The sequence below is a fragment of the Castanea sativa genome, chromosome 10, assembly GCF_040712315.1.
Source record: "Castanea sativa cultivar Marrone di Chiusa Pesio chromosome 10, ASM4071231v1".
NCBI classification, from domain to species: domain Eukaryota; kingdom Viridiplantae; phylum Streptophyta; class Magnoliopsida; order Fagales; family Fagaceae; genus Castanea; species Castanea sativa.
In genome coordinates this window covers 15,969,954-15,994,963 of record NC_134022.1, presented here as the reverse complement: position 1 = coordinate 15,994,963, position 25,010 = coordinate 15,969,954, and the positions used below count along the sequence as shown (strand labels likewise).

General features: G+C 36.7%; 1 protein-coding gene across 1 annotated transcript; it reads right to left on the bottom strand.

Moving 5' to 3' along the window:
• Nucleotides 1-14,035: 14,035 nt before the first annotated feature.
• On the bottom strand, nucleotides 14,036-16,834 carry LOC142613173 (salutaridine reductase-like). Its single transcript, XM_075785393.1, has 5 exons — nucleotides 16,707-16,834; nucleotides 16,340-16,583; nucleotides 15,098-15,166; nucleotides 14,707-14,889; nucleotides 14,036-14,609 (listed from the first exon to the last, which is right to left on the bottom strand). Exons 1-5 carry the CDS (start codon nucleotides 16,739-16,741, stop codon nucleotides 14,232-14,234), a joined length of 909 nt encoding a protein of 302 aa, XP_075641508.1. The 5' UTR covers nucleotides 16,742-16,834; the 3' UTR covers nucleotides 14,036-14,231.
• Between the last annotated feature and the right edge of the window lie 8,176 nt (nucleotides 16,835-25,010).

The window sequence follows — 25,010 nt, the reverse complement described above, 5'->3', positions numbered from 1 at the left end:
ACTCCATTTCTGCAAAAAATAATAAAGGTTAGAAAAAGATAGCGTCAGGATAAAGACAAGAAGTTGAGAGATACTCACGTCGACGGGAATAAGCGATTAGTTTGCAAGCTTCCTCCGTCGGCTCGGGACCGCCACAATACAAGTGTAGAGTATCTAGCGTGATTAAGTCCCGACACCTTTGCTCGTCCAAGGGGATGGCCGTCACTCGACGAATAAAATCTTCCTGCTTTGCGGTTATGTGCGGACGATTGTTAGCTGCAATAAAAGATGACAGGTTAGAAGACCAAATAGGTAGACGAAGCAAGAAGGCTAACGGGATTAACCTGAATTTCTAACATGTGCCCAGGTGTTATCAAAACCACTGGGCATTGTTTCCCATTCCTCCTGATGGCATACCCAGTTTGTCCCCTCTACAAAGAAATATCTGCCTTTCCACTTCCTATTGGAATCGGACATGTCTGACACCAATTTCAACTCTTTTTCCCTCACTACAAAATGGTACACCCCCTTGGACGAGGAGATGTGCTGAAGGCGATAGCACCAAAAGAACTCGTCCAGGGTTAACTGACAGTTCCCACCACTCAGACGACCCCACAGGATCTTGGCACCAATAAAGGTTCGTCAGGCGTTAGGGGCAATCTGGCTTACGGATATCCCTAGAAAATTAGCCAGCTGACAATGCAACGTCGTCAGTGGCAGCCTTAATCAGGCAGCGAACATGGCATCATACATGCCTACGTCCGCGGTTCATCCCAAATAACACCTCTCACCTTCCTCGAGAAGGCGGATGGGGATGTCGTCTGGTATTTGGTAACGGGACCGCAAACTTTTGAAAACATTCTTCGACATCGTCGGAAGGAACTTGTTGACGGACCATTCTGGGGGTAGGATGAAGGGACGGTCATCACCAGAAGCCCCCGAGGTACTCTCTAAGGTTTCCCCGTCGCCGTCACTCTCACCCTCGTCACTAGTAGTTCCTTGTTCATTGATCCTCTGGTCTCCGTCATCTACTCTCTCTTCTCCATCGCCCTCGCTCACCTCCCTTCCTCTAGGACTCCCTACTTCCTCGTCAGAAGAAGGAGTTGATTTTTCCCTTTCTGATGACCAAGATAGGCCCTCAGCGGGCTCACGGCCTGATTGGAAGACTTCGTCGTAACCCGCTCCGTCGCGGATCGACGATTGATCACTCGTCATCTCCCTAGACATCTGACTACCTACAAACGATGGGTTTTTTATTCTAAGATCCTAGGCAAACGACTTCACTAAAGGGCATTACTAGAAAAATAAAAAAGGTAAAGTAAAGGGGACTTACGAGTAAAAGGACGGCCTTAAGAAGCTGACGGTGATATGGTTGACGGCGAGATGAGATCAGCAGTAACGTTCTCTTTCTCTCGGAATGAACAAGATGTGAAAAGTGAAAAAAAGGTGGAAAAATGAAATATATAGAGGAGAAAGAGGGCGAGATAGACGAAGCGACACGCTCGTCTAGACATGGAGCCAATCAGTCCAAGACATGTGTCCTACCATTTAATGAAGATGGCACGAATTGCCACGCAGGAACTGTTTCCCCAATAATGTTAACTCCATAACCCGTCATCCACAGCTGACGGGATAATGGAGTAGGGGGCAGCTGATAGTGGTGATTTTACAAGTTACTTACGCTTTAAGAAGGCTGACGGGAGTATTGAACCCGTCAACCATAGTCATTAGGACATCTCCTTTTGACGCTCGAAGCCATGCACCATACGTGACGGTGTTAGGCTGAAGTATCAGTTGACGGAGTCAAGGCTGAAAGTCCTAAGCTGACGACCTTGCTGGAGACATACGTGGGCTGACGACCTTGCTGGAGACATACGTTGGCTGACGACCGTATAGAAGACGCACAGTTATCTCAACTCTGGCACTCTAGGGTTGTTTAAAAGACTCTAACTTGATCGTCGAAGGGTTTTTGGCCGGCACCACACCGGTGCTCTCTGTTCGACCTTCTATTTTCTCTTCGCAGGTGTTGCTTCGATCTGGAGAGTGCTCGCATCTTACTGGTGATTTCTTCGGCATCATCAACATCAAACATTGACAAAAAATTTTAGATCACTTATTTAGTGCTAGAACATTGACAAAAGTTTTTAGATCATTTATTTAGTGCTAGAAAAATAGAACAATTGCAATATTTTTCACAGAGAAAGAGTATATAGCATCAAACATACCAAGTCACACATAGAACAAGTCAATGAGTGAATACCATATGATTTAGTTTTTATATTCCTTTGTCATAGTTGGTGACAAGTAGCATATAAATGGTCATCCATTGCTTGCAAACCATCCATGATAGTGATGAGTTAGGGTATGGACGAGCATATGTGCATAAACTCCAGGCAGCAATCAATGACTAGGCAATAAATGGCCCCAAAACCATTACCATCGTCCAATAAAGCAGAATTAAGGACGGTTACGAACAGAAAACGTTGGAGTTAATTTGCAATCATTAAAGCATTGATTACCCAGCTGCAATATAACGGTATTATGAGTATTAACTCAGCCTAAGGTTATATAAAGCCAAGAAAAATAGGTAAAAGAAAAAAACACACAACTGCTATTCAAATTATAGTTTTTCCAGAGAGAATAAGCTAACTGAAGCATCGGAGGGTCCTTGGCAAGCCTGTGCCCTTATCTATTAAGTGCTTTCTGTGATACAAGTTTTACAGGTTGTCCATCATACTGATGAGGCAAATTCCTGCTTCATCAGTTTGGCACCGTCTGTGGGGAACAATTGAGTTGCAATTCTCTCAGGAAAGTCATTGTATCTCTACCAACAAAGTTCCTCGAGACACATGGACACTTCCACTTCATCACCTCCTACAGACCCAACCGTAATGGCCCAATAGATTCAATCACTCACTGCTAATGTACAAGAATTGATGAAACATAATGCAGAATTGAAGCGAAAGGCACGCCCTAGGACTCCGACTATGTCACAGCCTTGACGCAATCGCAATGACAATGATGACGAGGCCTATTGTCCAGAGAATAGCAAAAGGGATACTTCAGAACATACCGCGTAGTCAACTCGTGGTAGTGACCAAATGGTGGAAAACATGAGAAAGGAGTTGGACAAGGTCAAGAACACCACGAAGGGAAAGACAGCAATAAACCTAGATGGCATGATTAAGAGGACTGACTCGCCCTTCACAACTAGTGTTCTACGATTGCAATAAGGACCTTCTGGACCATATAGGAGCATTCAAAACAATTTTGAGTCTCTAGCAAACCCTAGATGAAGTTATTTTGCAGAACATTCCCAGCAAGCCATAAGGGAGTAGCACGAATATGGTTCAGTAAGCTGCCCGCAACATCTATTGCAAACTTTGACCAGCTAAGTGTCTCCTTTGTTCATCACTTCATTGGAGGCCAACACCATAAGAGGCCCACTTCCTATTTGCTAACCGTGAAACAACAGGAAGGAGAGACCCTGAGGGAATATGTGAAGCGATTCAACAAAGCAATCCTAGAAATTGATGAGGCTGACGAGCAGGTGATAATGACGACCTTCCAAGTTGAGTTGATCAATCCTGACCTCATTTTCTCCCTAGGGAAAACTCCTTCGACCCCGATGACAGATCTGCTGTTTAAAGCGCAAAAATACATGAATGGGGAAGATGCTCTGACGGTAAAGGGATTGACGGGCAAAGGAAAGAAAGATGAAGGTGCAGAGTCCCAAAGCAAAACAAAGGAGCGCAAAGATAATCTTACTGAAGCTAAGACTAGCAAAAGTAGCTTGGAGGCATCATCAAAGAAGAAGCTGAATTTCACCCCTTTGATAATTCCTGTAGACAAGATTCTCATGCAGAATAAGGAAGACCCTACCTTGAAATGACCTAAACCATTAAGCTCGTCCTCAAAGCGAAGAGATTTGAAGAAGCACTGCCGCTTCCATAAGGACCATGGTCATTATATAGACGAATGCAAGGATGTGAAAGAACAGATAGAGGAGTTGATTTAAAGGTGGAAGCTCCAAAAGCTTGTTAAGAAAGACTATTAAGCTTGCCAGGGAACAAAGGAGAAACCTACTAAAGACCAAAGAGAGGAAGATTGAAACAATCTCAAACCCATCGTAGGAGAGATAAGGACAATCACTGGAGGACCAGTTGTTAGAGGATCATACAAGTCCCTGAGGAAGACAGTGCAAAGGTAGGTGAACAATGTCCATGTCAAGCACCCAATGGCAAAACACCGTCGCACTAGGAATGACAACATTGTCTTCTTCGAGCAAGATGTGAAAGGGATTGGGCAGCCCTATGATGACCCCCTAGTCATTATGCTAGCCATTGAGGGGTTCAACACCTGATGAGTGCTAGTGGACAATGGGAGCTTGGCAGATGTGATGTATATGACAGCTTTCCAATAGATGAAGTTGAATCCAAAACACCTCAAGCCTTTTGGATCTCCATTAATTAGCTTTAGCGAAGGCCGTGTTTATCCAAAGGGCATCATTTCATTACAGATTGCAATAGGGACCTACCCTGCTCAAGTGACAAGGATGGTAGACTTCTTGATTGTTGACTACCCTTTGTCCTACAATGTGATTCTTGGACGACTAACCCTTAATCTCCTTAAGGCAGTTACTTCCATATATTGCCTGAAAGTGAAATTCCTAACCCCCACAAAACGGAGAAATCATAGGGGACTAACTTTTGGCTCGAGAATGTTACCAGGCGATCTTGGTGTCCAGGGAAAATCACACTTAGATGGTAGAAGAAAAACCACCCAAACCCATGGAGGAGGAGGGAAAATGTAGTGCTAGTAGAAGGAGATCCATCTAAAACCACCAAGGTAGGAAAGGAGCATCAATAGACTTTAAACGGCGAATTGGTGAAGTTCTTAAAAAGAACTTGTATGTCTTTGCATGGAGCCATGAGGGCATGCTAGGGATCAACAGACGAGTGATAGAGCACAGTCTTAACGTCAACCTAACAAAGAAGCCCGTTCAACAAAAGAGACAAGTATTCGCTCTAGAGCGGAATAAAGCAATCATGGAAGAGGTGGAAAAGCTTTTAACTGTTGGATTCATTAGGGAAATCTAATATCCAAAATGGCTTGCAAATGTTGTTATGGTAAAGAAGTCTAATGGAAAATGGAGAATGTGTGTGGACTTTATAGATTTGAACAATACATGTCCCTAAGACAATTTTCCCCTTCCTAGAATTGACCAGCTTGTTGACTCAATGGCTGGCCATGAACTACTAATCTTCATGGATGCTTTTTCAGGTTATCACCAAATCCTAATGAAGGAAGAAGATTAGGAGAAAACTGTGTTCGTCATTAGTCAGGGTTTATATTGCTACAAAGTCATGCCGTTCAGATTAATGAACGCAGGTGCTACCTATCAAAGATTTGTGAATCAGATGTTTAGCAAGTAGATAGGGAGGAATATGGAAGTCTATGTAGGCGATATGCTTGAAAAAAGCAGGGAAGCTAAAACCCATCTTGCAAACCTTCAAGAAGCGTTCGATACCTTGAGAGGGTATATGATGAAGCTTAACCTTGTGAAGTGCCTTTTTGCCTTTTTGGAGTCTCATCAAGAAAATTCCTAGGTTTTATGGTATCTCAGCGAGGAATTGAGGTGAACCCGAAGAAAGTCAAAGTCATACTTGACATGGTTTCTCCCAAGACAATCAAAGAGATGCAAAGACTGACGAGGCAAGTAGCAGCATTAAACAGGTTTGTCTCAAAGGCCACTGAGAAGTTTCTTCCCTTCTTTAAAGTTCTTAAACAGGCTTTTCAGTTCTTAAACAGGCTTTTCAGTAGACGAGCGAGTGTGAGGCAGCCTTTTAGAGCCTTAAGGAGTATTTGGCCAAGCCTCCAATACTAAGCTCATTAATAGAAGGAGAAGATTTGTTTTTATATTTGGCTGTATCACCAACAATAGTCAGTTTCGATTTGATTCGCAAGGAATCCAAAATACAAAGGCCAGTGTATTATACTAGTCATTAATTTCAGGGTGCCGAAGCAAAGTATCCACGCATGGAGAAGACAGTCTTCTCATTAATCGTGGCTTCAAGAAAGCTTCATCCATATTTACAGGCTCATACCATTGTATTTATGACAGACCAACCAATCCAAAAAGCAATGAGCAAACCAGATGCTGCAGGTCGTATGGTCCAGTAGGTAGTTGAGCTAAGCCAGTTTGCCATTGAGTACAGGCCAAGAATAGCAATCAAGGCACAAGCTCTAGCAGATTTCATTGTGGAATTTACTATTCTAGACCTTGATCAGGAAGCAGAGTATTGGACAATTTGCTCAGATGGCTCGTTTGTAACAAGACTTGGAGGTGTTGGTGTCATAATGACATCACCAGAGAATGACATCCTTAAATATGGGCTTCAGCTCCAGTTTCCAACAACAAAAATGAGTTAGAGTATGCAGCAGTCCTTGACAGCTTGAGGGTTGCAAGAGCTTTGGGAGTTAAGAATTTGAGATTGAGGTTTGATTCTAAGCTCATTGTTTGACAAATAACCAATGAATATGAAGCAAAGGAGGAAGGAATGAACAAATACCTACAGCCGACGAGCTAGCTCATTGACGAGTTTGAAAGTGTTAAACTCAAGCTAATCCTAAGGGAAGAAAACTTAGCTACTAATGAGATTGCTAGACTTACCTCAACTGAAGAAGCTTCAGCAACAGAAGGCCTGCTCATAGAGGTTCAGACAATCCCCAGTATTGATGAACTGCAGGCCCTGGGGAATTACTGACAAGCATCTCTTCACCCTAGCCATTTTCTACAAGGGGAATAGACATCGTCGGCCCACTCCCTTTGGGAAAAAGGCAAGTGAAGTTTCAACTCGTAGCCATTGATTACTTCACCAAATTGGTCGAAGCGGAACCACTAGTGGTAATCACCGAAGACAAGATACAGACCTTTTGAGTTTTGTTCAACTGTTCCCAACTCACATGTTAAGTCTAGAGTTTGTTTTAGGGTTTTGTCATGGAATAGCTAAAGGGGGAGATTGTAAGGTTGAAATTTATCAACCATTGTGTTGGCTTTATTCCGTGCTAATATACTTGTAATTCAGCACTTAGAAACCCTATATTTAGGTGGGATTCATGTAAGGGTAGTGTGTGAGAGAGTGTGAAGAAATGCTCAAGAATGTGCAGCAAAGCAAGGACTCGCGGCTAGATCTTGCGGGTGGCTCGCGGCTTGCAAGCCGCCAAATGATGCACACGAGTGAAGCGTACTGAGAAGGAGAACAGTTACGCTAGTTGTAGCACTACAGGACAAAATGTCCAGTCTAGCCATTCTCTTTTCTTGCGACTTGAACTCGGGACTCAGTTAAGTCGCAAGGCCAAGCCACCAGCTAGCCATGTTTGGGAAAATCTAACTCTTCGCATTCCTTTCTCACCTCAGTATAAATACCCCTTATACCCACGAAATGTAGAGAGCTTCTAGAGAGAATTTTGAGAGAAAAACCCTAGAGAAAAACAAGATTGACTCATCCATAATCTTCATATAGAGACTCTTCAAATTCCTCTACTCTCTTTCTCTCCATTGTTATATCATTGAGAGATACATTACCAAAACCTTTTCTCACCATACCCATATATGTGAGAAGGCTGTATGGTGCCCTGGGAAGCAGTTAAGAAGGGACCAATGTCACATTGGTTGATGCTATGGGCTGTAGCGAAATCCGGTAAGCTAAAGAAGAAATAGGTTCGACGCAACCTCGTTGGAGTAGGAGCTTGGAGGGCTTAGGTACATTGGTTAGATTAAGCTTGGAGGGTCTTTTGTTGTCCATGTATCCCAACTACATTTTTTAGTGGATTATTAATTGCTTAGAGGGGAGCGGAGAGGTTTTACACCGAGGACTTCGGTTTCCTCTTCAATAACACATCGATGTGTTGTCCTTGTGTTTGCACCTCTCTTCCCTTAATCTTTGCCATTTAATTTCTGCTGTAGATGTGATTTTATTTGGTTTAGATTGTGTTATCAATTCTGTTTTAGCTTATCTACATTTTTCGCACGTACATTGTTTGTTTATAGTATTTTGGGGTCCTAAATGTTCAAGGGTGTTTTTACACGTTTTTGAACTTTCACCTTTGTTTGGAAGAACATCATCTGTAGGTTCGGGATCCCTAGGACAGAGCTTTGCACAGAGCTAGGGATACAAAATCAGTATTCATCACCTGGGCATCCACAAGCTAATGGGCAAACAGAAGTAACAAATCGTACTTTGCTTAAACTTATCAAAGCACGACTAGAAGGGGCAAAGGGTGCATGGCCTAAAAAGTTACCTGGGGTATTATGGGCTTACAAGACGATAGCAAGAACACCAACAGGAGAGACTTCATTCAAGTTGGCCTTTGGCACTGAAGCGGTTATCCCAGTTGAGATAGGAGTCTCTAGTCTTAGGCAAGCTCATTATGACGAAGGTTCAAACAATGACGAACTAAGGCTCAGCTTGGATTGTTTGGCTAAAGTCAGAGATAAGGAAGCCTTGAGAATGGCTTGATACCAAATAAAAAAATGCAAAAGTACTATAATCAGAGGGTAAAACTCAGAAGGTTCAACCCCGACGACATGGCGCTACGAAAAGTCTCACAAGCTACTAGGGATCCAACGCAAGGGAAGTTAGGGCCTACTTAGGAAGGCCCATACAAGGTCTTCCGTTACTTCAGACGAGGAATCTATTATTTGAAGGATTTGGAAGGCAATCCACTTCCTCGTCCCTGGATCGTGGAACATCTCAAGAAGTACTATCAGTAAAAGCCATTGCCTAGTATAATAAGCTCTGTATGTAAAAGCACCTCGCCCGACGACACGTCAGATAAGTGAGATTTAATTGTTTTTTCTAAGTATTTCTTTTTCCTTCAAGTATTTTGATAAAACTATTTTCAGTTTGATGTTTCCTTGTAATTCCCTCTATATGAGGAATGCATGAAATAATAAGGCTTGTTCAGCCATTCCTTTTTTCAATAAAGTTTGACAAAGTGCCAAACCTAAGTTCAATGAAGAAAATGAAGTATCTGAAATCTAGCAACAAGTTCAAACCACAAACATGATAAGAACACGAATGTTAAAAGCTCGAATGACGAGTGAAAATCATAAGTGTGGTAAAAACTCAAAATGACGAGTTAAAATCACAAAATATGGTAAAAACTCAAAATGACGAGTTAAAATCATAAATGTGGTAAAAACTCACAAGATGAGTTGAAATCACAAGTTAAAATTATAAATGTGGTAAAAACTCACAAGATGAGTTAAATCACGACATACGGTAAAAACTCAAAATGACGAGTTGAAAATCATAAACGTGGTAAAAATTTACAAGATGAGTTAAAATCATGAAATAGAGTAAAAATCATAAACGTGGTGATGACTCTAGCGATGAGTTGAAATCATAGAACATGGTGGAAACTCAAATGACGAGTTAAATTCTTAAGCAGGGTAATAAAAGTGCAAGCATAAATCATAAGCAGAAGAACTTCAAAAGTTCAAAACATATGCGTTGTTTCTAAAATAAAAGCCTCAAAACAAGAGGCACCTATTATTTCTCAAACAAAAGCCTCAAAATAGGAGGCACCCATTGTTTCTAAATTAAAAGCCTCAAAACAAGAGGCATTCATTGTCTTTAAAATGGAACAAAAAAAAAGGAGTTACTTAGATTTCTACTTCAAGGAGTACTAACGATCTCCTTAACACGGCCCGCTTCTATCTGAGCCTCGTCAATAACTCCTCCTGTAGCAACACCCTCACCTTCAACAACATTAGCAGCTTCAACAATGGTCTAGCCTTCCTTCTCATTAGCCTCGTCAGCAAGGATCTCAGTATCAATAGCTTCAAAGTTCAGATTTGCAAAATCAGCTACATGGCTATGGTGCTTCATCATCTACCGACAAAGAAGCTCGAAGCCCTTGAAGTACTGCTCAAACTACATGTCGTAGAAGCAATAAGACTCCAGGAACCTGGCAATCACCTTCTCACATTCCTCGTCCTTTCTCAGGAGGGCAACCTGGACTTCCTTGTCTTTCTGAATGATGAGTTTTTTCTTAACCTTTAGTGCTTCCTTCAGTTCTTTCATCTTCTCCTTAGCCTTGGTCGACTGGTCCATAGCTTCAATTAGATCCTTCCTCAACTTTGAGCTCTCGGCCTCAATGGAGTCAACCTTGGAGTCGGCTACTACTACCTTCTCCTTGCTGTTCAAGTAGTCCGTCGTTAGATGAAAGGACTCACCAAGAACCTGAAAAGAGAAAGAAAGGTTAGTAATGTTTAACAGGTGTAAACACTTAACGACGTAATGAAGAAACATTGAGTAAAATACCTGCACTAGTTTGTGAATATGGCAGCTAACCAGTTCATGAGAAGGGATGGACGGGAGACCCTTGAGCTCATCGTCAGTAATGACATTATGAGATCGTCCAAGGGCGGTAGTAGGGTCATCCCAAACACTCTTGCCAACCTTGGCCGTCCTTTAGAGCGTGTGGTTGAAGGACTGAAGGTCATTATCTCGAGAGAAGGTGTGGGAGAAGACGGAGTACCAAAGAGTGACAGGGGAGCAGGAGTCTCATCCTTCCCTTCAACCAACTTGCGTTTCTTTGATCCGGGGGTAATGTGAGATAGGGGTCCATTCTTCAAGCTCTTAACACGGGCATATTTGTCTTTACTATACCTAGTGGCCATCTCTACAAGAAGAAGGTTAGTAGAAAAAAAAAATCTATAAGGTAAGAAAAGGAAGGACGAAGAATTAAGAACCTACTCCTCTCTTCCTCGGCTATATTCTTCAAAACATATGCCAAAGGCTCGGGTCCAAGGCAACACTCGTACAGACGACGAGGATCAACCAGCTCATCGAAATCGTCAACTGTGAGGGCAAACTCAAGGGCAGCCTTAATTTTTCCTTGGTAGCGTTCCTCCAACAAAGGACGATCAGCAACTAAAAAAAAAAAAAAAAAGGAGATCAGAAGAATAGCAAGCTTAAAACAACCAATTTATTGAAGAGGAAAGAGAGACGCACCAAAAGAAGGGATTTCCCATTTCTGTAGCAACCACGAGACTTCACCCCACAGGTTGTCAAACATGGTTTCCCATCCAAATCTAGAAATATCGTGATTTCCAGTCACAAAAGGAAGTAGGGAAGCTACGAACGATTCTAGACTCCCCATTCCAAGGTAGAAGTTCAAAATACGCATAGCATTATTTATCTGCAATTTTGAAGTAATGTCAATATAAGATCCACCAAAAGAGGGAAAAAAACAAAACAAAAAACAAAATTTCATCCATTTAACATTGGGTTTTAAGTTGGGGAAGAGTAAAACAAGATTATATGATTCAACCTTGTTGAAAGAACAAACTAATTGAAAGAGTTTCCTGCACACAAATGTAGGTACCTTCTTAGCAGATTCCAACAAATCAGCTAGAAAACATGGGTGCAACTTCAGGGCCGCCGCACCTGCACCAGACTCACCTCGATGCGGTGTCTGGTGTCCAACGCACTAATTCGCCCTTTTTTTCAATTTAGCTCGATTTGGGATGAAACCAGCTGATTTGCTTCAATTTGGGCCAATTCTAGCTGAAACGAGAGCTGAAACGGACGATACGGTCCGATTCTAGCTGAAATAGACTAATACGGCCCGATTCCGACCGATACGGTTGCCAAAACAGGCCGAAATGGGCCGCTAGCTGCCATTCTTCTGCTTCATGTGGCCTTGTGAGAAAAAAAAAAAAAGAGAAGACACAAAGAAATGGTTAGAACTTAGAAGAGGTAAGGAAGAAGAATAAAGGCCTATAACAAAAGAATATAAATTAAGTAGTTGAGAAAATTATTTGTTTCACGTGGGTGGGCTTGGGAATTGAAAAAGGAGCAAAGGAACCTTCTTAGAATGTGTTTTTTTTGTTTATAATTACCAAAAATATTGATTTTATTAAAAACAAATCATAAATAATTATTTTTTTAATAATAAACTCTACTCTTTATTTGAATTTTTTATATAAAAAATATTAAATTCACTATATAAAAAAATGTTTAATAATTTATTAAAAACGTATCCCGCCACACCCGCACTCTACTTTTTTTTTTTAAATTGCCGAATCATGCACCCGCACCCAAATCCAAATCCACACTTGTGCTTCTTAGCAAATCAGGGTGAATCACACCTTCCAGGAAGCGAATAGGACAGCGGATGGATTGGCCAAGAGGGGATGCTCGCAGTAAGAGGATTTTGTTATTTTGTTTAACCCCCCTGACCCTAATATTGTAACTTTTGTTAATGAGGATGCTAATGGTCTGTACTGTTTAAGCCGTTCTACCACTACTATGCCAAAATACAGCCGAAATTTGTTGTAAAAGACTAAAAGGCTTTGATTGCTGGGCTATTTAGTTATAGGGAATCTAATAGCTTGGCCCAAAACTAAACTTATTATATACCGTTTATTACTGAAAACTGAAAACATTGTAACAAAATAATTTTTAAATATGTGAATAGTGTCGTGGGACCTAGTTTTAAAGTTGTTTTTACTATAAAAAAAAGGTACTTGTAGATCCCATGAACATGCACGGAACCCAAAAAAATGTTAGCCACTAGGAAACGCGCAAAACACGCTTCCCAAACGTACGCATAGAAAGAGTTGGGGAGGTCTCCAACGGCCCCATTCCTTTTTCATTTTATTTATCAATTTTTTTATAATTCAATCCAAAAAAATAACAAAACCCAATTGTATGGTTCATCCTAATATTCGCAAGTAGAAAATGTTCTCATAATATGTCTTATTATCAATACTTACTAACATACTGTAATTCAAATTAGAATATATCTTAAACTTATTAGCCTCTTTTGTTTAAATAAGTTGTTTAAAAAAAAATGGGGAAACTCAAATAACATTTTTGCTCCCTGTCTCTCTCCTCAATCAAACCAATTCTTTTTCTCTTTTATCCCTAAACTTAATTTCAAGAGTCACGTTTGTGGTAAATAAGTTTTACTTTTTTATATGAATTTTTTTTTCCAATTAATGTGATTTAATATGTGTAAAGTAGGAATCTTCCAAACATATTCTTCTCCATTCACCTTTCCTATCCCCACTCTCACCCTCGTGTATTTCTAATCTGACTTTCTTAATCTCAATAATTTCTTTTCTCATCTAATTTCAAACCTCATTTCCAACTTCTTACACTCTTTAGTCCTCACCAATAATTTTGTCCTCATCTTGTTCATGTTCTTCTTTTTTCCCCTTATTGTGCAACTATGCATTTTTCAATTTCTTGTTGGATCAGGCTGTTCAAAATTTTATTTCAAAGGGTTTGAAAAAAATTAAATTTTTTTTTTTCCTTTTTCTTCAAGTCAGGGTGTTCATTTGAACCCTCTGCCTTCAATGTGACACTGTCATTGATTTTTTTAGTAGAATTTTCCTTAGATATACCTTAATAACACAAGTGATTACTAGCAATTGAATGAATAATATCTTCTCAATCCCATACTTTAATTCCATATTTAGCCCTTTGAATATGGGGGGTTTAAAGTAGTTTGCGATCCATTTAAAACTTAGTGACAACTTAGTTTCTCTGCCCTAGCTCACAATGCTAGGCTTGTACTCTTGAGCCCATGTGTAAGATGGACCACACTAATTCACCTAACCCACTTTGTTATGGACCATCATTGGAGACCCTGTTTTTGAGGGACCAAACTAAGGCATTCATAAGGTGCATTTAGGGTTTAGGTTTTGTTAGAATATCTTTGTTCCAGCTTAATTAATAATCTCTTGATTTTCTTAGTGAAACATTCTCCTCAACTTAGTTTGCATATGTAAGTCCAATGTCAAATCACGTAAACCTTGGGTTCTTGTGTAATTGTATGTCCTATTTTTCTATTTCTTGTTTGCATAAATCCATTATAATTAACTAGATTTTGCAACAAATTAATTTCAAAACTTTTGTTATCTCAACACATCAGGTTAGCAAAACATCATTGAGGAGAAAGAATGGGCGTGAACTTATAAGTGTCAATTAATTGCTCTCTTAGGTTTGAGATTTGAGAATAATCCTTTTGAGGATGATTTGAAATTAAACCTTTAAAATCCATTTTTCTCCTCAACTCTCTTACGAAAATTCAAATACAAGATTAGGAATAGCTTCCACAACATAACAAATAAAAGCTAATAACTACAACTTCAATCACTCCCTCCCTCTCTCTCTCTCTCTAAAAGCACAATATATGAAGACATTGGAATTTGGATACCATCATGTTCACATTCAAAAGGTTGACACTACCGCTTTATCAAAGAAAAGGCCCGAGGGTCCACCTTCAGGCATTAGAGCTAACATCACAGGACCTTTCGCACCATCTTCGACAGTCAAAGAACCAGTATTGTTGTTGAAGTCTGTGCTGATATACCCAGGATTTGCTGCATTTATCAAAATTTTGGGATACATCCGTGCCAAAATCCTTGTGTAAGCATTAAGCGCTGCTTTGGAGATGAAGTAGGCAGAAAAATTAGCAGGCCAATTATTGGTCTCTACCACATTCTCCTTCACTTCTTCAAGAAATCCCTCCACCAACTTGTCCACTTTCTCTTCTGTGAGGCCATCAACATCTCCTAATACCTTCCTTACATTCTCATTTGAAATACGCTGAAATATAAACACAAATTAACATTTTTATTTTCTAATTGATTAAAGCCTCTATACGAAAGTTCCAGCTACAATGAGACGAGTTTCAAATTTGTACCTTTAATTGTCCCACAGAGGAGGAGACATTCACAATTCTTGCTGAACCGGATAATAGAAGAAGTGGAATAAGAGCTTTGTTGAGTTGCTTGATCCCATAGTAGTTTGTTCTCAAACAATTCTCTGAAGTTTCATAAGTCTGCTTTATAAGTTCCTTTAGAGGCCTGGCATTTATACCTACAACCTGTATCATCAAATGCAATGGTAAATGTTGCTGCAATCGTGTTTAAAACATTTTATTACTATTTTTTTTTTTTTTATATATATATCCTCTACCCATGCCCTTTTCGGTTTAAATGCTTATGCTGCAAACAGTGTTTAAAAATTCTGGATTACGCCCTTAACTTGAGAGTTGAGAAAAACAAAGATGTATATAATATTGAGAGACTTACATCTTCAACACTAAGTTTCCACACTTCCTCTTCATTGACTATGGCTCCAATAGTCCCTGCATTATTTACCTGCAATTTTAAAGTAATATCAGTGTTAAAGCTACCAGTTAAGTTAAAACGGGGAAATGAGCAAGATTTCATCAACTAATAATGCTGGGTTTTAATTTTTACCAAACAAGTGACAAGCTCTCATCTACCTAGTAAAAAAAATATACAAAGGAAAAGGGGAAAAAAAGACTATAAGATTCATTATTGTTTGATATAATAAGTGTGCGTTTGGATATTCTTTTTTTTTTTTTTATAAATACGTTTTAATACCGTTTATCTTACTAAAAATTGAAAATTTATTACTAAAAACACTATAAGAAATTTTTTTTATTGCTACAAATTACTGTTCACCCATTTTTAGTACTTGATTGGTCCATGAACAGTAAGATGGACTAGCCAAAAAAAATGAAAGGGAAACAAACGCAAATGCAGCCACCGAAAACAAACGCACCCTAAACTTATAAAGTGATTAGACTTGAGTTCATCCATATTCAACTGTGTTCAAAAGTTTAAGCAAAGCATTAGTATTGGGAGTTCTAAAACTCCAAATATCCTATATTATATCATCAAACCACAAAAGAGATGCATTACCCGAGTTTCCAATTGTAAGATGTGACTGTAGCAAGTTTTTATTTTTTAAAGGGTGTGGCTTGTATCCAGTGAAAGTTTCCACTGGACACGTTGGATGGTGGACACGTGTCCACTCTTGGACACGTGTCCGAAGCTGAACGTGTCCAGTGGAAATTTCCACTGGACAGAAGCCTTACCCTTTTTTAAAATTATTTTTTATTCTCTCTCTTGTAGGGATATATTATTTTTATTGAGTTGTTTATATTATTTTAAGATTTATGTAAAAATAAAAATTAGGATATTGGAATGTTATTTATATTAATAGATAAAGTAACTTTTTAGATGGTAAAAAAGATATTTTTTGCAATTCTAGAGGCTAATTCTTTAGTGGATATAGCAATATCTTGAATATTCTCATTTAGGTACCATTCAAAATGATATATTTTCATATATATAGAACTCAACTAATGCTTTCCTTCTTTAATTCATATAAAAAATTAATGACTGTACTAAAAATCCAAGAGATTCATTAATGTAACATGTATGTTAAATAAGCAAGCAAAAATCTTCACTTTAACAAAAACAGTAGCTAGAATCGCTTCAAGGATGTATTAGTTGCATTACCAATATGTCAAGCTTCCCAAATTGGGTTTTGATGAAATCCGCCAAAGAAGAAATGCTAGCATAATCCGTCAAATCTAGTTGATGAAAAACCACATCAGAGTATCCAGCATCCTTGAGTTTTTCAACAGCTTCATTGCCTCTCCTGACATTTCTAGCAGCTAAAATCACTCTGACCCCATTTGAAGCTAGCTGTTTAGATATTTCAAATCCTAACCCTTTATTGGCTCCTGTAACAACTGCAATCCTATAAGAAAAAGTTTTAAGTCAATACAAAAACAAATGGTTGAGCATTAATTAAGGATGTCAAATTTAACATTCTTTAGGCTTAAATTCAATTAGAAGACAAAAGCTAAAGATCAAATTATACCTCTTCGTCTCAGAATTCAAGGTCGTTTCTGCCATTAGTGATGAGTGTAGAGTATGTATATGAGCGATGTAGTAAGGTAAGAATGATACTGATATTTTTATGGTTTTGAAGGTTGAATTGTATGGTTTAAAGTCGACTTTGGTTAATGGTTATATATAATTTATATACTTAGTTGTATCTGGGTTCTCTACGTTATCCATGACGTCTTCTGTCTCGGTCTATGGCTCTATGCCTATACGTAAGCACCCTTTTTTTTTTTTTTGGAGGGTGGGAGGTCTATGCCTACGTAAGCTATGACATCCATCCCAACCTTGGAGTTTGAGGCTTTCTTTTTCTTTTTCTTTTTTAATCTCAAGTCGTTAATTTAAACTTTATATATCTATAGAGGGAGAGAAAGAGAGAGAGAGAGAAATGTTACATACCTTCTTTTAGGGAAAATAAGACCACAAAAATATATGTTAATGACATATTTTATGTAATTGGTTAATCTTTTGACAAAATGCATTTTACTTGTAATTGGGTTGATCTAGGATGAGTTTAAAATTTCAAGAAACATCTTGTTCAAGTCAAGTGTTAAAGCCATGAACATTTGACCAAGAAACAAGTGAAGAAAAGTTATTCATTAAAGCTCAACAGCAATCTCGACAGAAAGACTTTTATCAATATTTAATGTTGAAGCTCGACACAAGCTGTTTTTGTCGAAACTTACGAAATCAGAATTTCTAGATCTGATTTTTGGTCCATGCTGAAATATTTGTATAGGGTTTTTTTTTCTCATAATCCTAGACATATATAAGGCTTATTTTAAAGGCCGTCACACAAAAAAATACATGCAGATAGTGTCCTAATTCATTATTCTCTCTAAAGAAGCTAATGCATCTTTATGCTAAGGGTTTTGTGACCAATGAGCTTCCTAATCATCATTGCTAATAAACTGAAGATTTTTGCAGCCAACAACCTCTTCAAGTTGCTAGAGTTAGTCACGTACTGGGATCTGTGCATCATTGGTTAGTCACGTACTTGATTCGTGCATTGAATGGAAAGATTGCCGCTACAATACAAGTCCAATTGAGTATTGAGATAAAAATTCAACTGTAGGTTAGTATTTCGGGATAGGCCAAAGTGTTTGGTAAGATTCCTTATACTTATAACTGCTTATGATTGATAATAATAGATTCTTAGGAGTGGTGACCTTAAATTCACCCGGTGGGGTTATGCCTCTGTGGTTTTCTCTATTCGTAAATAAATCACCCACGTCGAGTTTATTTTTTGTTGCATTTAGTATAATTGGTAATTTGTTTTTGCTACCACACTATTGCATGTAATTTGATCTAATTAATTAACTTGGGTAATTAATTAATTTGCAAAAGATCAATTCATTTTAACCCAACAATATAGAATAATAATCTAAAGAGCAATTGCACCGGTGATGGTAAAATTTTCTAACTATTTTATAAAAAGAACTTACTTTGCTTATTTTACTCAGTTATTTTTACAAAACACTCCTTCAAATTATCTATCAAACACTACATTTTATTTAAATAATCATTTTTTATTATTACTTTTTACTTTATATTTGTTGTCCTTCACTCCTTTCAAATTCTCTCTCATCCTTTCCTAAAAGAAAAATATGTTATCTCTCATCTCTCATCTCTCATCTCTCATATCTCATATCTCATATCTCTTCTCTCTTCTCTCTTGACCGCCACAAAGACCAAACCTCCATGGTTGGACCTTCATAGCCATGGCTAAAGCTCACATGACCACCACATAGGCCGAAACCCATGCAACCAAACCATGTGCTAGCAATAGCTCAGGGGGTTCAAATGAACCCCATGACTTGGCCATATATATATATAATATAATATAATATTTCATTTGTTTTAACCCTCTAAAATAAAAATTTGAACATTATGATCCTAAATTTTTTTTTCCTAAGCACATAACTTTAAATATAAACCTCTTACCAGTATCTTGGCATTTGTAAACCAAAAAACAAAAAACAAAAAAAAAGCCCAACAACAAACCAATTAATCTAAAATTTTGAAAATAACAATTATTTGTTAAATTTGAAGTACTTTTAATTTGTTATTTGTTGAGTGAGGACCAAGCGCATGGGACAGGCCAAGAGTGATTGAGTGAAGACAAAAGTAAATGTTAACACAACAAAAATTTTCTTAGTATGTATTTGGGAATAATTTATCTAACATTTTGCTAAAAGTATAAAATAAGTAGGAACTCACATGAGACCTGCAAATAGTAAGAAAAAAAGATAAAGTAATAAGTTGGCTTATAATCAAGACCCAAACACATTTAATACAATTACAAAAAACAATAGTTGTCAAAGTTGAGTTGAACTGTTGAATACAAAAATTGTAAAGAGTTAAAACAAACTAATAGATAAAAGAATTTTTAGCAATAATAATTAAAGTTCACTTAGCATTAATATGTTTATTGTATTTGAAAACAATGGATGATTTTCAAGGTTTCATCTTAGTAATAATAATTAGTATGTTCATTGTATTATGAAACTATATGCCAAATGAACTAATAGTATATATTTTATTTTCTTGCTAATACTATGGAAAAATTTGTAATAAAGAAACATTGTAGATCACAAGATTCATTTTTTATCTAAGATTTATCTTCTTATTGACCCCCTTAAAAAAAATACTAGAGCCGCCACTAAATCAAACCCCCTTCTCTCTCTAGCCCTCTAAACCTACACTTCACAAATCCTTGACCACCATGTTGAACACCATGGGGACTTTGTATTATGTTTGAGATTTAGGGACTTGATGATTTTGTTCGGTTGTTGGTGTTTTTGAGTTGTGGGTGTAGTTTAATTTGGGTTTTGGGGTTTGAGAAAGGTGGGCTTTATGGCTTGAGTGTGGTGGTTGGACGATGGTAAGTGGTTGATCGGTTTTGTCTAGTTTAGAGGCAAATAGAGAGAAATGGAAGAGAGTGAGGAGAAGATCTGACATGAGAAACAAAAAATAATATAATATTGAAACACATGGCTATAGTAACCGTGTATATTTACACGATTACTGTAGCAAATGTGCAAATATATACATCTATACATTGACTGATGCATGTGAGTTTTAGGCTATATTATGTAAATTGTGCAACTTTTTGTACTTTGCACTCACTGATGTGAGTGCTCTAATGGTGATTAAGGAATTATCAATTCTAGCCACAAACCCATGCAATGCGTGGGAATATAAATATTATGTAATGAAGTGTAATATATTAAATGAAACCAATATTTCAAGTATTGTCTTTTTTTTAAAAAATATTTTTACAAGTATTTTTTTATCTTTTAATCTCTACAAATATATCATATTATTATTATTATTATTATTATTATTATTATTATTATTATTATTATTTTTGTTTGATTAATTTTTTTAAGGTGAATCATATTCTTCTAAATTTTATTGTAGTGTATTATATTTGCTTAATATACAACAAAACTTTATAAGTTTCAAATTTATTATTCAAATTTCTCATCTCTTAAGGAATAAAGAAATTATCATAATAATCGAAACTCATTACAAAATTACAATCTTATCTTAGCCAAAATTAAAATGCAGCTAAAGGAATAAATAGGCCTTATAATAATTTATTACTCAAACAATTGGTAGGCATATTCAAATTCCTGATTCCAAAAAAACTAAGTATTAACCCAACCTAAAATTTAACCAAAGCTATAAAAGAGAAAGAGAACACTTACTGATGGGATATTAAAAAAACGCAATACCAAAACACATACTAAAAAAACCATCAACCTTAATTAGAGTTATAAGAAAGAACAAAAATTCACCGAAAGAAAGTATAGAGAGAGAGAGAGAGAGAGAGAGAGAGAGAGAGAGAATACTCATAGTTTTGAGTGGGAAAAATATGGATTGAAGGAGAAATTGATATCAAATTTTTACAAAATAAAATGGGTAGAAGAAGAGTCAAAATATAAAAAAGTAGAAGGAAGTATAATGTTAAAGTAGTGGGGGAGATAAAGAGGCAAAAAGGAAATGGAAAGATTGGAAGAAGTATAATAGTAGGTGTGAACTAATAGGGAGAATAAGAGTTTTTTTTTTTTTTTTTTTGAAAATAGGGGGAAGAAAATTTTGAATAAAGAAAAGAAAAATTAAAAAATAAATGAATAACGTGATTGCTGATGTGGCTCAATAGGAGCGCAGAAACAATAAATGCTACACTTCAACTTTTAGTCATATATAGTCACGCTCACATTATAGTGTTATGGTTCATATATGTGTTGGCAAATCCTAAAACTGTTATTGTTAAAGATCATATTACCTCTCTCTCTCTCTCTCTCTCTCTCTCTCTCTCTCTCTCTCTCTCTCTCTCTCTCTCTCTCTCTCTCTCTCGTTATGTTTGTTTCTACCATTTCTTGAAAAAATTGAAGAGTAGTCTATAAGCGTCAATGTAACCGCGTTGCAAATTAGGCTTAAAACATCCAAGTTTTTTTCTTGGTGTAGTCTAATAGGGATTCATAGATTTATTGTAGCCTGTAGTATATGTATATCCTATACCCATTCAAATGTTCAATACGAGAGTTCTAAACTGTTGGGCTTTATGCCCTAAAATCCAATTTATTGGCATGTCATAAATAATTAAATTGTTTAATTATATGAGACTATTTGTAAATGAACTAATGAGAGATTATTATAGTCCTTGAGATGCATTGTATGTGATTTAGTCACAGAAGATATAAATCACAAGTTCCTTGTAAACTCAAAACGTAGCTCGTAGTCGGTAATGAAATTGGGCGTTTCGTCTGCGAAGACTATAACACATCAACTAAGATGGTTTGTCTTAATCATAGAAATGGAGACTTATAGTTGATGTGTTGATGTGTCTTAAGTGTTAAGACATATTGAGCTGGACAGCTGTGAGATTAATTATTCAATCAACAACTGTCGCCTGAATGATTAATCTCACAACTTCTAATTTCATAGACTCTTAATCCTAAGAGGATAGTGAACCCGATCATGAAATGTATGTTACTTTAATATATTAGGAGTGAGATCTAATATTGATGGTCAAAATCTAAGTATGTTAGGTAACCACATGTAGTGTCAAGGGAACACATTCTCAAGATGGAATCCATAATCTCTTTTTATAGAGATACGAAATATCTCATTGAGATAAGTTTAATTGGAACTAGTTATTCAGGCGCCCACTTTAGTAGGGAGTTACTAAAGTTTATATTTATTGAAATCAGATTTCAATAAATATGAATAACTAAAAGTTTAAACCAAGTTCTCAAAAATAAAATAGTTGTTTACAAAGTGACAGTTCATTATGACTTTGTTCACTATGGATATTTCATAGAAGGGTCAAATGATATCATTAGCGTTTTGGAATATAGTTTATTAGTAATGCCTAGAGCGCAATTATATTTATAAAGTGATATTAAATATAATTAATGGTAACTTTAGACTTATCAAGAGTTGACAGATAAGCCCAAAGCCAATTGGAGCCAAAGTCTTATTTGTTCCCTTTGGTCCATCTTAAGCCACAAACTAAAGCCCAATTGGGCAAGCCTAAAAGGCTAAACCAATTAGATAATTAGTTTTTATTTAATAAGAGTTATTAAATAAAGTAACTACCAAAGTAGTTAGCATGTATGTATGATTAAAAGAAGAGAAAACAGTTTTTTTTTCTACAGAGTCTTTGGAATACAATTTTCCAAAGGAAAATTAACGTACAAAAGAATTGATTGAGAAACCACTCATCTTAGGCACCATGTGGAATTGGGATGAAGATTGAAAGTATTCTCAAGTCTTATTTTGAATTTTACTGCATCAAGGTATGCTTTCTTTTCTTTGTTCTAGAATTCAAGGATACATGTTATCTCTCATGAATGAAATAGATCCTTGTATTGCTTCCATTGTGTGTGTTTTATATGAGATACAAAACCAGATTTTTCAACATAAACAACACATGGGCCCACGCATTAGTGGGGGGTCACATGTTGTGAGAAACCCATTGCATGCAGTCGGTACAGGATATGCTTTGGGCTAAGGCCTAAGGCCTCACTTGTCCCAAAATAAATTAAAGGGTCTCAAGGCCCCTAATTGCATAAGTCAAAAGTCTTCCAAATTGTATAAAAATGTCTCACAATTTTAAAATGATACTTTTTTTAAAGAAAAAAATATTGATGGATTTTGCATTTTTTCCCTACTTATAATTAGATCTCCAAAATATTGAGCCAATAGAAATCCAACTCAATTGAAACAATAAACTAATTCACAAAAAATAATTGTTATAAGTGTGCTAAATAATTATTGAAAATAATTTCCTAATAACTTGTGAAAGAGACATAAATAAAACCAACATACAAAAAACTTAATTAGCAATTTTACATCACAAAAAAAAAACGATATCAAAACTATATATATATATAGAAAGTCAAAATAGATAGTATTTAATGGGGTAAAACTTAGAAACAGTACCTTAAGTACAGTACCTTAGATTCCCATTTTAATATTAGGACACGTGGAACATGTGGCACTTAGCCAAAGACACTAAACGGTGTTAAAATTTTACATGGATTGAGGAAAGCCAACAACTCATTCTCTTTCTCTTCAATTGAATTTTAGAATAAAACTCTCTCAATCCACTCCTCTCTTTTTACTAAATCAAGCACCCATACCCTCTTGAACAGCCGTCAATGACCACCTTCAATTGTAACAAATTGTGGAACTTCTCATATCCACCAGCAGTAGCAGAATTTTCATGCACCCAATTGCTTGGCTTATAAGAATATATCTTTGGAAAGAGATTAGGTGGACATTAGTCTTAAAAAAAATACCTTTAGAAAGAGATCTGATGGCTCATTCTTCCAATTGATAACTCATTGACCGAACATTGCGACCATAGTTTGGAATGTGTCAACAAAAACCATGGACAACAAATCTTGACACCCTCTCTCCTATCGGTTGAAGTTGTAGGAAAAAAAAATCGACAAAGACCCTAAATTGTATAAATTACTAAAGTGGGTTTGCATAACCTCCATTTACCACCATGAATTTATCAAGTACAACGCTAAATCAATAATTCTTGACTAATTCTCTCATCTAACCTAAAAAAATTGAACCTAAAACTCTAATTAATCTTCGAACCCAAAACTTGTGTATAATGGAGAAAATCCATTGTTATGGATCAAAGGGGCTCGATTCGAGTATGGAAAACTGCCGATCTTGTCTCCCACCTTCCAATTTCCAAAGCCTTGGAGTTCCACCTCAAATTCGAATTCCAAGCCCAACACCACTTCTATCAAAGCATGTCTATCAAAATTGTTTTATTTCTCTTCAAAAGGGTATGGGTGCTTGATTTCTAGCAGAGATAGAAGAGGGGGATTGAGAGAGTTTCACTTCGTGAAACAAAAAAGACCGATGCTCAGTCCATGCAAAATTTTAACGCCATTTAGTGTGTTTAGTTAAGTAACCACATGTTTTAATATTAAAAGGGGAACTTAAGGTACTGGACATAAGGTATTGCATCTAAGTTTTGCTCTATTTAATTTATATTTAGTATTAAAAAAAGCACACTAAAACTTTTCTCATTATAAATACTAATTGGGGTGAACATGTTTTTTTTTTAACTGTTATTTGGACTGAACATTGTTAAGAACACTTATTTCACATCTTGATAATTGCTATCTAAATAATTTTTGAGTGATGTAATGTCCCTCTTGTGCTACCATTTAACATCATTTTTATTACGCACTAATTACATTTTGTCACTTCTCAACAAAAAGAAAAAAGAAAAAATTCTATTACTTAAACAAATAATATTATTATTTTTCCCTCATTAGAGTTATTGAATTATGCTTTAGGTACCAATTGTTGAACTACACTGTATGACTCCAATAATTACTCCCTATTTTTTCTGACAAGATTGTAAACACAAAATTTCTCAATTATAGAAAATTAAACAAATTGCAAAATGTGTTCCATAAATATATTTTTGTATTAATCAAGTAGTGAGCACAATCTCTATTTCAACTCTTTTACAAAAAGTGATCCTCGGATTCTATCTTCTATCTTGACTTGAATGCGAAATCTTCTTCACTTTGGTTGGAAGATGGATCGAACAATCTTTACAATGAATCTTTAGCTTTGAGCTTGTTAGAGATTTGTTATTCTTTAAGTCCTTCGAATGTTCTTCAAGTTCTTCGAAGATTCTTAGTTGAAATTCTTTGGTGCTTTAGAGGCTTGCTCTGTTAAACTTCAATGATTTAAAACTTTTGAAGTTTATGGAGGCTCTTGAGCTTAA